At 44.2% G+C, this 14,261-nt stretch overlaps 1 protein-coding gene across 4 annotated transcripts; it reads right to left on the reverse strand.

Annotated features, from left to right (window-relative positions):
- Nucleotides 1-1,538: 1,538 nt before the first annotated feature.
- LOC109900478 (methylmalonic aciduria type A homolog, mitochondrial-like) lies at nt 1,539-13,589 on the reverse strand. 4 transcript variants are annotated; one of them, XM_031837891.1, is made up of 7 exons: nt 13,402-13,562; nt 12,645-13,094; nt 12,250-12,372; nt 11,578-11,748; nt 11,148-11,233; nt 6,671-6,820; nt 1,539-2,159 (listed from the first exon to the last, which is right to left on the reverse strand). In XM_031837891.1, the coding sequence occupies exons 2-7, from the start codon at nt 13,054-13,056 to the stop codon at nt 1,854-1,856; spliced, it is 1,248 nt and encodes a 415-aa protein (XP_031693751.1). In that variant the 5' UTR covers nt 13,057-13,094; nt 13,402-13,562; the 3' UTR covers nt 1,539-1,853. The 4 variants fall into 4 exon arrangements, with proteins under 4 accessions (XP_031693751.1, XP_031693750.1, XP_031693753.1 ...); XM_031837890.1 differs by having other exon boundaries at nt 13,376-13,556; XM_031837893.1 differs by lacking the exon at nt 6,671-6,820 and having other exon boundaries at nt 13,402-13,589.
- Nucleotides 13,590-14,261: the final 672 nt, after the last annotated feature.

Here is a 14,261-nt window from a genome sequence, read left to right on the forward strand (position 1 = left end):
GGCCAAACAGGAAGGATATAACCCCACCCACTTTGCCAAAGCACAGCCCCCACACCACTAGAGGGATATTTTCAACCACCAACTTACCATCCTGAAACAAGGCCAAGTATAGCCCACAAAGATCTCCGCCACGGCACAACCCAAGGGGTGGCGCCAACCCAGACAGGAAGAGCACATCAGTGACTCAACCCACTCAAGTGACGCACCCCTCCTAGGGACGGCATGAAAGAGCACCAGCAAGCCAGCCCCTGTAATAGGGTTAGAGGCAGAGAATCCCAGTGGAAAGAGGAAAACCGGCCAGGCAGAGACAGCAAGGGCGGTTCGTTGCTCCAGAGCCTTACCGTTCACCTTCACACTCCTGGGCCAGACTACACTCAATCATATGACCCACTGAAGAGATGAGTCTTCAGTAAAGACTTCAAGTTTGAGACCGAGTCTACGTCTCTCACATGGGTATGCAGACCATTCCATAAAAATTGAGCTCTATAGGAGAAAGCCCTGCTTCCAGCTGTTTGCTTAGAAATTCTAGGGACAATTAGGAGGCCTGCGTCTTGTGACCGTAGCGTACGTGTAGGTATGTACGGCAGGACCAAATCAGAGAGATAGGTAGGAGCAAGCCCATGTAATGCTTTGTAGGTTAGCAGTAAAACCTTGAAATCAGCCCTTGCCTTAACAGGAAGCCAGGCAAGCACTGGAGTAATATGATCAAATTTTGGGGATCTAGTCAGGATTCTAGCAGCCGTATTTAGCACTAACTGAAGTTTATTTAGTGCTTTATCCGGGTAGCCGGAAAGTAGAGCATTGCAGTAGTCTAACCTAGAAGTGACAAAAGCATGGATACATTTTTCTGCATCATTTTTGGACAGAAAGTTTCTGATTTTTGCAATGTTAGGTAGATGGAAAAAAGCTGTCCTTGTTCGTCAAAAGAGCGATCAGGGCCCAGAGTAACGCCGAGGTCCTTCACAGTTTTATTTGAGACGACTGTACAACCATTAAGATTAATTGTCAGATTCAACAGAGGATCTCTTTGTTCCTTGGGACCTAGAACAAGCATCTCTGTTTTGTCAGAGTTTAAAAGTAGAAAGTTTGCAGCCATCCACTTCCTTATGTCTGAAACACAAGCTTCTAGCGAGGGCAATTTTGGGGCTTCACCATGTTTCATTGAAATGTACAGCTATGTGTCATCCACATAGCAGTGAAAGTTAACATTATGTTTTCGAATGACATCCCCAAGAGGTAAAATATATAGTGAAAATAAGTGGTCCTAAAACGGAACCTTGAGGAACACCGAAATGTACAGTTGATTTGTCAGAGGACAAACCATTCACAGAGACAAACTGATATCTTTCCGACAGATAAGATCTAAACCAGGCCAGAACTTGTCCGTGTAGACCAATTTGGGTTTCCAATCTCCCCACACAAAGCTTCCTAGCCCTGGTTCAGCAGCTACGTCTCCACACAAAGCTTCATAGCCCTGGTTCAGCAGCTACGTCCCCACACAAACATTTCAGCAACAGAAAACACCCACCACTATATAATTCATTTAATAATTTATTCAACTCATTGATTAAGATAAAATCTATAAAACTGCATCCATTGATACTCTTCAAGTATAAACCGATAAACTGCAATGTCAAGTCTCTTGTATGAGTAAGTAGGTCAGTGTTTCAATTTGAAGGCAGTGTGTTGTGTGTGAGATTGGGAGGGGGACCAAGACCTAGAATTCCTTCCCTTCTCTCATCAACAATCAATCGTCCTTACAGAGCAGTGACCTGAGAGACAAGGCGAGAAGAGTAATCAATATTACAGTATATGGATAATGCTGTTGGTATTAGATCTCCACTTCAGCTAGGTCACTGTGAGGAGGAGGATGATGAAGAAGAGGTGAAGGCCTTCAGTAACAGATCAGCCGCCAGGCCCGGTGATATAGCTCCCCTGGTGACCCTGTCCTCTAGCTGGGGTAGCTCCCCCCTGACGGCAGGGTGTTCCTGGAAGTGCCTCAGGACATTCTCCTGGATCAGGCTCCACATCCACACCTTGTGCTGGGCCCTACGTCTGTCCTGGAAGTCCCCGCTGGACAGGGTGGCTGAGTGGAAGGCCTCCATCTTACCCCACAGCTCTGCTACACCCTCGCCTGTCTGGGATGACACACGCACTACCTGGTGGGGGGGGGAGAACCACACACACACACACAATATATGGACTTTGGGGATTTTCAGTACCCACAAGGATAGTAATACAAGCCCCCCCACCCCCCACACACATACACTGTGCATACAGACATACATATACTCTCACATATGGTACTAGTCAAACGTCTGGACACGCCTACTCATTCAAGGGTTTTTCATTATTTTTACTATTTTCTACATTGTAGAATAATAGTGAAGACATCAAAACTATGAAATAACACATGGAATCATGTAGGAACCAACAAAGTGTCAAACAAATCTAAATATATTTTAGATTCTTCTAAGTAGCCCCCCTTTGCCTTGATGACAGCTTTGCACACTTGGCATTCTCTCAACCAGCTTCACCTGGAACGCTTTTCCAACAGTCTTGAAGTGGTTCCCACATATGCTGAGCACTTGTTGGCTGCTTTTCCTTCACTCTGCAGTCCAACTCATCCCAAACCATCTCAATTGGGTTGAGGTCAGGTGATTGTGGAGGCCAGGTCATCTGATGCAGCACTCCATCACTCTCCTTCTTGGTCAAAAAGCTCTTACACAGCCTGGACGTGTGTTGGGTCATTGTCCTGTTGAAAAACAAATGATAGTCCCACTAAGCGCAAACCAGATGGGATGGCGTATCGCTGCAGAATGCTGTGGTAGCCATGCTGGTTAAGTGTACCTTGAATTCTAAATAAATCACAGTGTCACCAGCAAAGCACCCCCACACCATCACACCTCCATGCTTCACGGTGGGAACCACACATGTGGAGATCATCCATTCAACTACTCTACGTCTCACAAAGAAACAACGGTTGGAACCAAACAGCTCAAATTTGGACTCATCAGACCAAAGGACAGATTTCCACTGGTCTAATGTCCATTGCTCGTGTTTCTTGGACCAAGCAAGTCTCTTCTTATTATTGGTGTCCTTTAGTAGTTTCATCACAGCGCCTGATGTTTTTTGCGACTGCACTTGAAGAAACTTTCAAAGTTCTTGACATTTTCCAGATTGACTGACCTTCATGTCCTGAAGTAATGATGGATTGTCATTTCTCTTTCTTTATCTGAGCTGTTCTTGCCATAACATGGAATTGGTCTTTACCAAATAGGGCTATCTTCTGTATACCACCCCTACCTTGTCATAACACAACTGATGGGCTCAAACACAAGACACACCTGTTAATTGAAACAGGTGACTACCTCATGAAGCTGGTTGAGAGAATGCCAAGCGTTTGCAAAGCTGTCATCAAGGCAAAGGGTGGCTACTTTGAAGAATCTCAAATATATTTTGATTTGTTTAACACTTTTTTGGTTACTACATGATTCCATATGTGTTATTTCATAGTTTTGATGTCTTTACTATTATTCTACAATGTAGAAAATAGTACAAATAAGGAAAAACACTGCAATGAGTAGGTGTGTCCAGACTTTTGAGTGGTACTGTATGTGAACACACACGTGTGGACCGCCATGCAGTTGGTAATCAATCCCCCCATATGCCCATGCAGGCACAGTGACACACCACAGATATCACACACCCAGTGGGGTCTCTGTATTCCCATATTCACCTCAGGCCTGTCCAGACAACACCAGTGATTTAAGGACTAAACAACTCAGTATTGACCAGTGCTTGAATGAGAGTGAGGGCACTACAAAAAGGGAACTGTGTGAAGTCATATCTCAATGGTGCAATACTCTATCAAGCTGTATTCTATATAGTCATTCCTAAATTGGTCTATTCACAATTCAAGTGTGCCAATAGAAATGTGTTTCTGACATGGGGAAATACTGTAGAAATGTCTTACAAAGCTACAGTCAATATGATTAATCTGCTAGAAGGGAGCCTTCCAAAGTACCCTCCCCTGAACCTAATATTGAGATATGGCAGAGGAGGAATCATGTGGAGACCCATTAAAATCACTGTGGTGGATATCTTCTGTCCTGACTGAAGTCAGTGTTGCTGCCTCTGGTACTAGTGGAAAGAAGAACAGGGCCAGAGAGTGAGAGAGACAGACAAATGGAGCAAAACAGAGAGAGATGAGATAGATGGAGATGAAGAGAGAGAGAGAGGTAGAGAGAGGTGGAGAGAAATAGAGACAGAAAAACAGAGAGAGAGAAAGGGAGAGAGAGAGCGAGAGAGACAGAAAATTGGAAAAAGAAGCGAGAGAGACAGAGAACGAGACAGGTCTTGGAGTCTTTCATCTGAGTGGGTGGACTGCTAATCAGGAAAATACATGACATAGCAGCTCTCTATTCAGAGTGGGGAGGAAGAGGAAGAGGGGGATGGAGGGAGAAGGGTGGGTGGGTGGCGGTAGGGGACTTTGGCAGGTTGCCAGGTGGGCAGATGCTGCATTGGGCCGCACGCGGTCGGTCTGAGACAAAGAGACAATGCCACAACGCTCGGCCCAGGGCGGGAGACATGCAGAGAGCACCCCCTCCCCACCCCGGGAACACTGCGACAGACTAGAGTGCCCTGATGATGACATCACATTAATCCCTCTCCCCCGGGTCAGCTGACCTCGCTGTACAGTGGGACGGCCTGTCGGTTCTGGTGATGTGTGGAGAGTTGAGGGCGGCAAAAAAGGGTTTTCAGAGGAAATGTAACACAGCTCTCCAATAGAGGATACGAAGAAGAACATCAGGTTCCAACCCCCAGTTACCTGGAGTTTGAGGCAATATGTCTATTTTTTGTAGGTATGCATTTATTTCTCATTATCTGTTTGTATTTCTTAATTCTGTGCATATGAAAGTATGAGCACAAAACCATACAACCCAACACTAACCACGTTCCAGGTCTTGGACTTCTTCCTGAGCAACAATTTGAAGCACTTTTCTATATACAGTGGGGCAAAAAAGTATTTAGTCAGCCACCAATTGTGCAAGTTCTCCCACTTAAAAAGATGAGAGAGGCCTAATTTTCGTCATAGGTACACTTCAACTATGACAGACATAATGAGAAGAAAAGAAATTCCAGAAAATCACATTGTAGGATTTTTAATGAATTTATTTGCAAATTATGGTGGAAAATAAGTATTTGGTCAATAACAAAAGTTTATCTCAATACTTTGTTATATACCCTTTGTTGGCAATGACAGAGGTCAAACGTTTTCTGTAAGCCTTCACAAGGTTTTCACACACTGTTGCTGGTATTTTGGCCCATTCCTCCATGCAGATCTCCTCTAGAGCAGTGATGTTTTGGGGCTGTTGCTGTGCAACACGGACTTTCCACTCCCTCCAAAGATGTTCTATGGGGTTGAGATCTGGAGACTGGCTAGGCCACTCCAGGACCTTGAAATGCTTCTTACGAAGCCACTCCTTCGTTGCCCAGGCGGTGTGTTTGGGATCATTGTCATGCTGAAAGACCCAGCCACGTTTCATCTTCAATGCCCTTGCTGATGGAAGGAGGTTTTCACTCAAAATCTCACGATACATGGCCCCATTCATTCTTTCCTTTACACGGATCAGTCATCCTGGTCCCTTTGCAGAAAAACAGCCCCAAAGCATGATGTTTCCACCCCCATGCTTCACAGTAGGTATGGTGTTCGGATGCAACTCAGCATTCTTTGTCCTCCAAACACGACGAGTTGAGTTTTTACCAAAAAGTTATATTTGGTTTCATCTGACCATATGACATTCTCCCAATCTTTTTCTGGATCATCCAAATGCTCTCTAGCAAACTTCAGACGGGCCTGGACATGTACTGGCTTAAGCAGGGGGACACGTCTGGCACTGCAGGATTTGAGTCCCTGGTGGCGTAGTGTGTTACTGATGGTAGGCTTTGTTACTTTGGTCCCAGCTCTCTGCAGGTCATTCACTAGGTCCCCCCGTGTGGTTCTGAGATTTTTGCTCACCGTTCTTGTGATCATTTTGACCCCACGGGGTGAGATCTTGCGTGGTGCCCCAGATCGAGGGAGATTATCAGTGGTCTTGTATGTCTTCCATTTCCTAATAATTGCTCCCACAGTTGATTTCTTCAAACCAAGCTGCTTACCTATTGCAGATTCAGTCTTCCCAGCCTGGTGCAGGTCTACAATTTTGTTTCTGGTGTCCTTGACAGCTCTTTGGTCTTGGCCATAGTGGAGTTTGGAGTGTGACTGTTTGAGGTTGTGGACAGGTGTCTTTTATACTGATAACAAGTTCAAACAGGTGCCATTAATACAGGTAACGAGTGGAGGACAGAGGAGCCTCTTAAAGAAGAAGTTAGAGGTCTGTGAGAGCCAGAAATCTTGCTTGTTTGTAGGTGACCAAATACTTATTTTCCACCATAATTTGCAAATAAATTCATAAAAAATCCTACAATGTGATTTTCTGGATTTTTTTTCTAATTTTGTCTGTCATAGTTGAAGTGTAACTATTATGAACATTACAGGCCTCTCATCTTTTTAAGTGGGAGAACTTGCACAATTGGTGGCCGACTAAATACTTTCTTTGCCCCACTGTAAGTTTAACCCCTTTGCACTACCACTCAAACAAAAAACATTCAACCCAATACAACCCACCTTAGGGTTCCAGGACTTTGATTTCTTCCTGAGCAGTTTCAGAGCGCTGGTATACTCTGCCTGGATTCTCCTGGCTGGAACTAACAGGTCTCCGTCTGCTTTAGTGACCACCACGAGGTCTGCCTTCTCTATGATGCCTCGCTTAATGCCCTGGCAATGGAGAACACACACAGATTCAGTACTGTGCCCTGAACTTTACAAAATGTCCCTAGATGGCTACCACCCGGTTACTTAACCCTGCACCTTAGAGGCTGCTTGCCCTATGTACATAGTCATGGAACACTGGTCACTTTAATAATGTTTACATACCGTTTTACCCATTTCATACGCCTCACAAGTCCTCAACTAGCAGCTTCATTAAATAGTACCTGCAAAACACCAGTCTCAACATCAACAGTGAAAAGGCGACTCCAGGATGCTGGCCTTCTAGGCAGAGTTGCAAAGAAAAGCCATATCTCCTACTGGCTAATAAAAAGAAAAGATTAAGATGGGTAAAAGAACACAGACACTGGACAGAGGAGCTCTGCCTAGAAGGCCAGCATCCCAGAGTCGCCTCTTCACTGTTGACGTTGAGACCGGTGTTTTGCGGGTACTATTTAATTAACCTGCCAGTTGAGGACTTGTGAGGCATCTGTTTCTCAAACTAGACATAAATGTACTTGTCCTCTTGCTCAGTTGTGCACCGGGGCCTCCCACTCCTCTTTCTATTCTGGTTAGGGCCAGTTTGCGCTGTTCTGTGAAGGGAGTAGTACACAGCTTTGTACGAGATCTTCAGTTTCTTGGCAATTTCTCGCATGGAATAGCCTTCATTTGTCAGAACAAGAATAGACTGACGAGTTTCAGATGAAAGTTGTTTCTGGCCATTTTGAGCCTGTAATCGAACCCACAAATGCTGATGCTGCAGATACTAAACTAGTCTAAATAAGGTGAGTTTTAATACTTCTTTAATCCGAACAACGGTTTTCAGCTGTACTAACATAATTGCAAAATGATTTTCTAATGATCAATTAGCCTTTTAAAATTACAACGTGCCATTGAAACACAGGAGTGATGGTTGCTGATAATGGGCCCCTGTACGCCTATGTAGATATTAATAATTTGATGTTATTTTAATAGACAAAAAAATGCTTTTCTTTCAAAAACAAGGACATTTCTAAGTGACCCCAAACTTTTGAACGGTAGTGTATATGAGATTCTTCAAAGTAGGCACCCTTTGCATTGATGACAGCTTTGCACACTCTTGGAATTCTCTCAACCAGCTTCATGAGGTAGTCACCTGGAATGCATTTCAATTAACAGGTGTGCCTTGTTAAAAGTTAATTTGTGGAATTTCTTTCCTCCTTAATGCGTTTGAGCCAATCAGTTGTGTTGAGACAAGGCAGGGGTGGTATACAGAAGATGGTCTTAACCAAATAGGGCTAAGTCCATATTATGGCAAGAACAGCTCAAATAAGCAAAGAGAAACAACAGTCTACCATTACTTGAAGATATGAAGGTCAGTCAATCTGGAAAATTTCAAGAACTTTGAAAGTTTTCAAGTTCAGTCGCAAAAACCATCAAGCGTAATGATGAAACTGGCTCTCATGAGGACCGCCACAAGAAAGTAAGACCCAGAGTTACCTCTGCTGCAGAGGATAAGTTCATAAATTGCAGCCCAAATAAATGCTTCACATAGTTCAAGTAACAGACACATCTCAACATCAACTTCATGGCCGAATTGCTGCAAAGAAACCACTACTAAAGGACACCAATAAGAAGAAGAGACTTGCTTAAAAGACAGTAACACGAGCAATGGACAATAGACCGGTGGAAATCTGTCTTTGGTCTGATGAATTCAAATTTGAGATTTATGGTTCCAACCACCATGTCTTTGTGAGACTCAGAGCAGGTGAAGGGATGATTTCCGCATGTATAGTTCCCACCGTGAAGCATGGAGGTGGTGTGATGATGCTTTGCTGGTGACACTGAGTAATTTATTTAGAATTCAAGGTACACTTAACCAGCATGGCTACCACAGCATTCTGCAGCGATAAACGCCATCCCACCTGGTTTGTGCAACAGGACAATGACCCAAACACACCTATCTGTGTAAGGGCTATTTGACCAAGAAGTAGAGTGATGGAGTGCTGCATCAGATGGCCTCCACAATCACCTGACTTCAACCCAATTGAGATGGTTTGGGATGAGTTGGACCGCAGAGTGAAGGAAAAGCAGCCAACAAGTGCTCAGCATATGTGGGAACTCCTTCAAGACGGTTAGAAAAGCATTCCAGGTGAAGCTGGTTGAGAGAATGCCAAGTGTGCAAAGCTGTCATCAAGGCAAAGGGGGGCTACTTAGAAGAATCTAAAATATATTTAGATTTGTTTGACACTTTTTTGGTTACTACATGATTCCATGTGTTATTTCATAGTTTTGATGTCTTCACTATTATTCTACAATGTAGAAAATAATAAGAAATAAAGAAAAAACATTTAAAAATGTAATGAGTAGGTGTGTCCACACTTTGATAGAAATAACGTCTGCTAAATACGTGTATGTGACCAACACGATGTGCTTTGAATCAACTTATTGATCTCCAGAGGGGAAATTGGATGTAAATCTTATGTCTATACGTCTAAGCTGATTGATGGACAGTGCGACAGTCTGTGATCCTGTTTGAATACTTAAGTGCATCCTGAGACAGAATAAGTGAAGACAACAGGGTGGAAAGAAACCATTTAGTTTCTTTTGCAAATATGAAAGGCATGAGGAATCAGATATGTACACTGCTCAAAAAAATAAAGGGAACACTTAAACAACACAATGTAACTCCAAGTCAATCACACTTCTGTGAAATCAAACTGTCCACTTAGGAAGCAACACTGATTGACAATAAATTTCACATGCTGTTGTGCAAATGGAATAGACAACAGGTGGAAATTATAGGCAATTAGCAAGACACCCCCAATAAAGGAGTGGTTCTGCAGGTAGTAACCACAGACCACTTCTCAGTTCCTATTCTTCCTGGCTGATGTTTTGGTCACTTTTGAATGCTGGCGGTGCTTTCACTCTAGTGGTAGCATGAGACGGAGTCTACAACCAACACACGTGGCTCAGGTAGTGCAGCTCATCCAGGATGGAACATCAATGCGAGCTGTGGCAAGAAGGTTTGCTGTGTCTGTCAGCGTAGTGTCCAGAGCATGGAGGCGCTACCAGGAGACAGGCCAGTACATCAGGAGACGTAGAGGAGGCCATAGGAGGGCAACAACCCAGCAGCAGGACCGCTACCTCCGCCTTTGTGCAAGGAGGAGCAGGAGGAGCACTGCCAGAGCCCTGCAAAATGACCTCCAGCAGGCCACAAATGTGCATGTGTCTGCTCAAACAGTCAGAAACAGACTCCATGAGGGTGGTATGAGGGCCCGACGTCCACAGGTGGGGGTTGTGCTTACAGCCCAACACCATGCAGGACGTTTGGCATTTGCCAGAGAACACCAAGATTGGCAAATTCGCCACTGGCGCCCTGTGCTCTTCACAGATGAAAGCAGGTTCACACTGAGCACATGACAGACGTGACAGAGTCTGGAGATGCTGTGGAGAACGTTCTGCTGCCTGCAACATCCTCCAGCATGACCGGTTTGGCGGTGGGTCAGTCATGGTGTGGCATTTCTTTGGGGGGCCGCACAGCCCTCCATGTGCTCGCCAGAGGTAGCCTGACTGCCATTAGGTACTGAGATGAGATCCTCAGACCCCTTGTGAGACCATATGCTGGTGAGGTTGGCCCTGGGTTCCTCCTAATGCAAGACAATGCTAGACCTCATGTGGCTGGAGTGTGTCAGCAGTTCCTGCAAGAGGAAGGCATTGATGCTATGGACTGGCCCGTCCGTTCCCCAGACCTGAATCCAATTGAGCACATCTGGGACATCATGTCTCGCTCCATCCACCAACGCCACGTTGCACCACAGACTGTCCAGGAGTTGGCGGATGCTTTAGTCCAAGTCTGGGAGGAGATCCCTCAGGAGACCATCCGCCACCTCATCAGGAGCATGCCCAGGCGTTGTAGGGAGGTCATACAGGCACGTGGAGGCCACACACACAACTGAGCCTCATTTTGACATTTTGATCAGCCTGTAGTGTGGTTTTCCACTTTAATTTTGAGTGTGACTCCAAATCCAGACCTCCATGGGTTGATAAATTTGATTTCCATTGATCATTTTTGTGTGATTTTGTTGTCAGCACATTCAACTATGTAAAAAAAAGTATTTAATAAGAATATTTCATTCATTCAGATCTAGGATGTGTTATTTTAGTGTTCCCTTTATTTTTTTGAGCAGTGTACTTTAAAGACAGTTGAAAGAAATTTATTTTCATCAAGAATCAATGGATATATTATTCATTTAAATGAACAAAAATGTCTGTAAATATCACAAGATTTTCACTGGTTCTTTAATGGCATTGTAACAGGGGAGTGTGATGGTGATGGAGGTGCAGTCTGTCTGACCTGTAGTTCATCGCCCCCTGCTGGTGGGATCAGCAACACAAACATGTCCACCATGTCAGCCACAGCAAACTCTGACTGGCCTACACCTGAGGACACAACACACAATGAAACTAAGTATTTATGAAACGCTAGATACCTTAGGATTTTATGAGCTATGTTATGTATGAGCTATGTATGAACTATGTATGAACTATGAGCTATGTTATGTATGAGCTATGTTATGTATGAGCTATGTTATGTATGAGCTATGTTATGTCATTTCATAATTGTATCCTTTATGCCATTTAGACTTTAGAAACCACGTAATGTGGAAGATGCAAAGCATGAATCACAATGAGATTAAATCTGGTTCAATAAAAACTGTGCAGGTGGCCTATCCCAGGTGAAGATTTGTCCCTTCTGAGGCTTTTAAAAACAGTCGACTCCTCACCTACAGTTTCTACCAGAACGATGTCGTAGCCACCCCCCTCACACAGTACTATGGCCTCATTGGTGGTGCGGGTGACTCCTCCCAGTGTTCCAGAGGTGGGGGAGGGTCTGATGAAAGCACTCATGTCTCTGGAGAGCTCAGTCATACGAGTCTTGTCACCCATCAGAGACCCTGGGGAGAGGGGGAGGATTTATGCGTAACACCAACATAAAGTATAAAAGTGGTAGTATATCAGTATAGGTATCAATATTTAACAATAATCCTTTGCCTAGATTGAAGAAGATATATGTGAGGAACACAGGAGGCTGCTGAGGGGAGGACGGCTCCTAATAAATGTCCAGAACAGAGCAAATGGAATGGCATCAAACACCTGGAAACCATGTATTTGATACCATTCCACTGATTCCGCTCCAGTCATTAACACGAGCCTGTCCTCCCCAATTAAGGTGCCACCAACCTCCTGTGGTGAGGAAATTATTTTCAACATCATTGAACAAGGCAGAATAGTTATGTCAATGTTCACAAAATCCCACATGTTACGGTGCAAGAGTCTGTCTGGCATGACGAGGCATTCTAACAGACCCATTTAAACCAATACATATACCCCACAACACTGATGAAATACCACGCACAAACACAGCGATGAATATGTAGAATGATGTGGAAACATACCTCCTGTAGTGCATGATGAGGGGTCGACAGCCAGAACAGAGACTTTATGTCCTTGTCCTGTGAGCATCTTCCCCACCACCTCGATGAAGGTGGACTTCCCAGCTCCGGGTGGGCCAGACAGACCTACAGACAGACGTCACCTCACAGAGGACAAACATGCACGTACACCAAGCCCACACTCTTCCCCATATGGTATTTTAGACTTAGCTACATCAAGAGTATGAGTACAAACATCTTCAATAAAAAGCCCACATTGCAGCCACCAACTCAAGCGGTCCAACTCTAAGGACTCTGCAAGCCACTAGTTCAAATGTTCACATATTATTGGGTCTGCGTGCATTCTATGTTCTGGGCATAGACACAACAATGTTGAACATAACAATCCACATACTAACCCACTCTGAAGGCCAGGGGTTTCCCTCCGTTCTGTTTCTCCTGCTCCTTCCTGTGGGCCAGTACTCTCTGTAGCAGGACCTGGGCCAGCTCTTTCTTTCTGGGATGTTGGGTCTCCACCAGGGTAATGGACTCAGCCAGACTGGCCCGCTGACCTGAGATCAGTCCTTCATACAGCTTATTCAACAGCCTCTGCTCTGGTGGACTCAGCTCCTTAATGTGGCTGAGGGTGGATTCCACACACATCCCGCGGATGTGTTGGGAGTTAAGCCCAGGGAATGAGGGGGTACAGCGGGTACGAGTGCAGGATGGTGGGGGTAGCTGGCGGAGGAGCCATCGGCCCCATGTTGGGGTGACAGTTCGTAAGGGGGAGGACAAGCGGTGGAGAAGCGGAAAGAGTACCGAGGGTCCCATGATTGCCTGGCACTGGTCCCTTCTCTAGGGGAGAGAGTCTGATAATGATGTAACGTTAGACAACAGGCATTCTGTAGAGGTTTGTGACACATTTCAGTTCATTCAACAAGACAGAACCAAAACAAAGCTGATGCTGATTACTCTATGACACTCACTTTGGGCTATTTAGACTGTTTGAGGTTGTGGCATTCAGGAGCAAATTCTGCCAGTAGAAACGAATGGACATATGCATACATACAGTACATACACCGGTAACTGACTGACAAGTAGTCATATAGCTGAACAATTACAAAACGTTTACATACAATGGAGAAATCACCTTGATAGCTAGCTATTTGTACATACATCTGCTTCGTTCGTCTTTGCTGTTGTCCTCTACTATTGCTCCAAATACTTTCATACGTGAGTATTCATTTTTGGAGTAAAGAAAATAAGGATAATTCTGTAATTTGATTCTCAAAAGCAACCACACGTTGACCAATGTTTTGGGCGTCACTAGCTACCACAGTCACAAAGTCATAAACTCCGCCCATTTCTACAATTGATCTTCTTAAAATGTGATATTAAACCTAACATTAACCCTAACCTTAACCATACTGCTAACCTTATGCCAAGACATAACCTTAAAGTAAGACCAAAAGCACATCATTATTTTCATAAAGCTTTTTACTTCGTGGCTGTGCTATCTAGTGAAACCCAGTGGGTATTGTTTTTTTTTGGTGCTTCGTTCACTTCCTACTCCCTGTGACGTTAAACACCGCCCCTTTCTAGAAAAGTAGTACTAATCAAGGCCACACGGTGGTAGCAGTTAGTCGTGGTTGAGCTCTTGTCTTCACAATTCACTCGAATTGAAATTCAAGGGAATCATTTTAGAAGGCATTTATCAAGGGATGGATAACTCTTGCACAATGTTGCTTGTATTTTGCAAGATTTTTCCATTTTCAGCCATTGTGGCCATACAATTTCATGTTAGTGTCTTGAGTTGTAATATTTTTATGGGTGCTTATACAGTTCATGTCCTATTTCACACAGGAACACATGTATTAAAATCAAAACAAATCTAAGTTTATTTGTCACCTGCGCCAAATACAGCAGGTGTAGTAGACTTTACAGCGAAATGCTTACTTACAGGCTCTAAACAACAGTGCAAAAAAGGTGTTAAGGGAACAATAGGTAAGTAAAGAAATAAAACAACAGTAAAAAGA

Source organism: Oncorhynchus kisutch, linkage group LG12, assembly GCF_002021735.2.
Source record: "Oncorhynchus kisutch isolate 150728-3 linkage group LG12, Okis_V2, whole genome shotgun sequence".
NCBI lineage: Eukaryota > Metazoa > Chordata > Actinopteri > Salmoniformes > Salmonidae > Oncorhynchus > Oncorhynchus kisutch.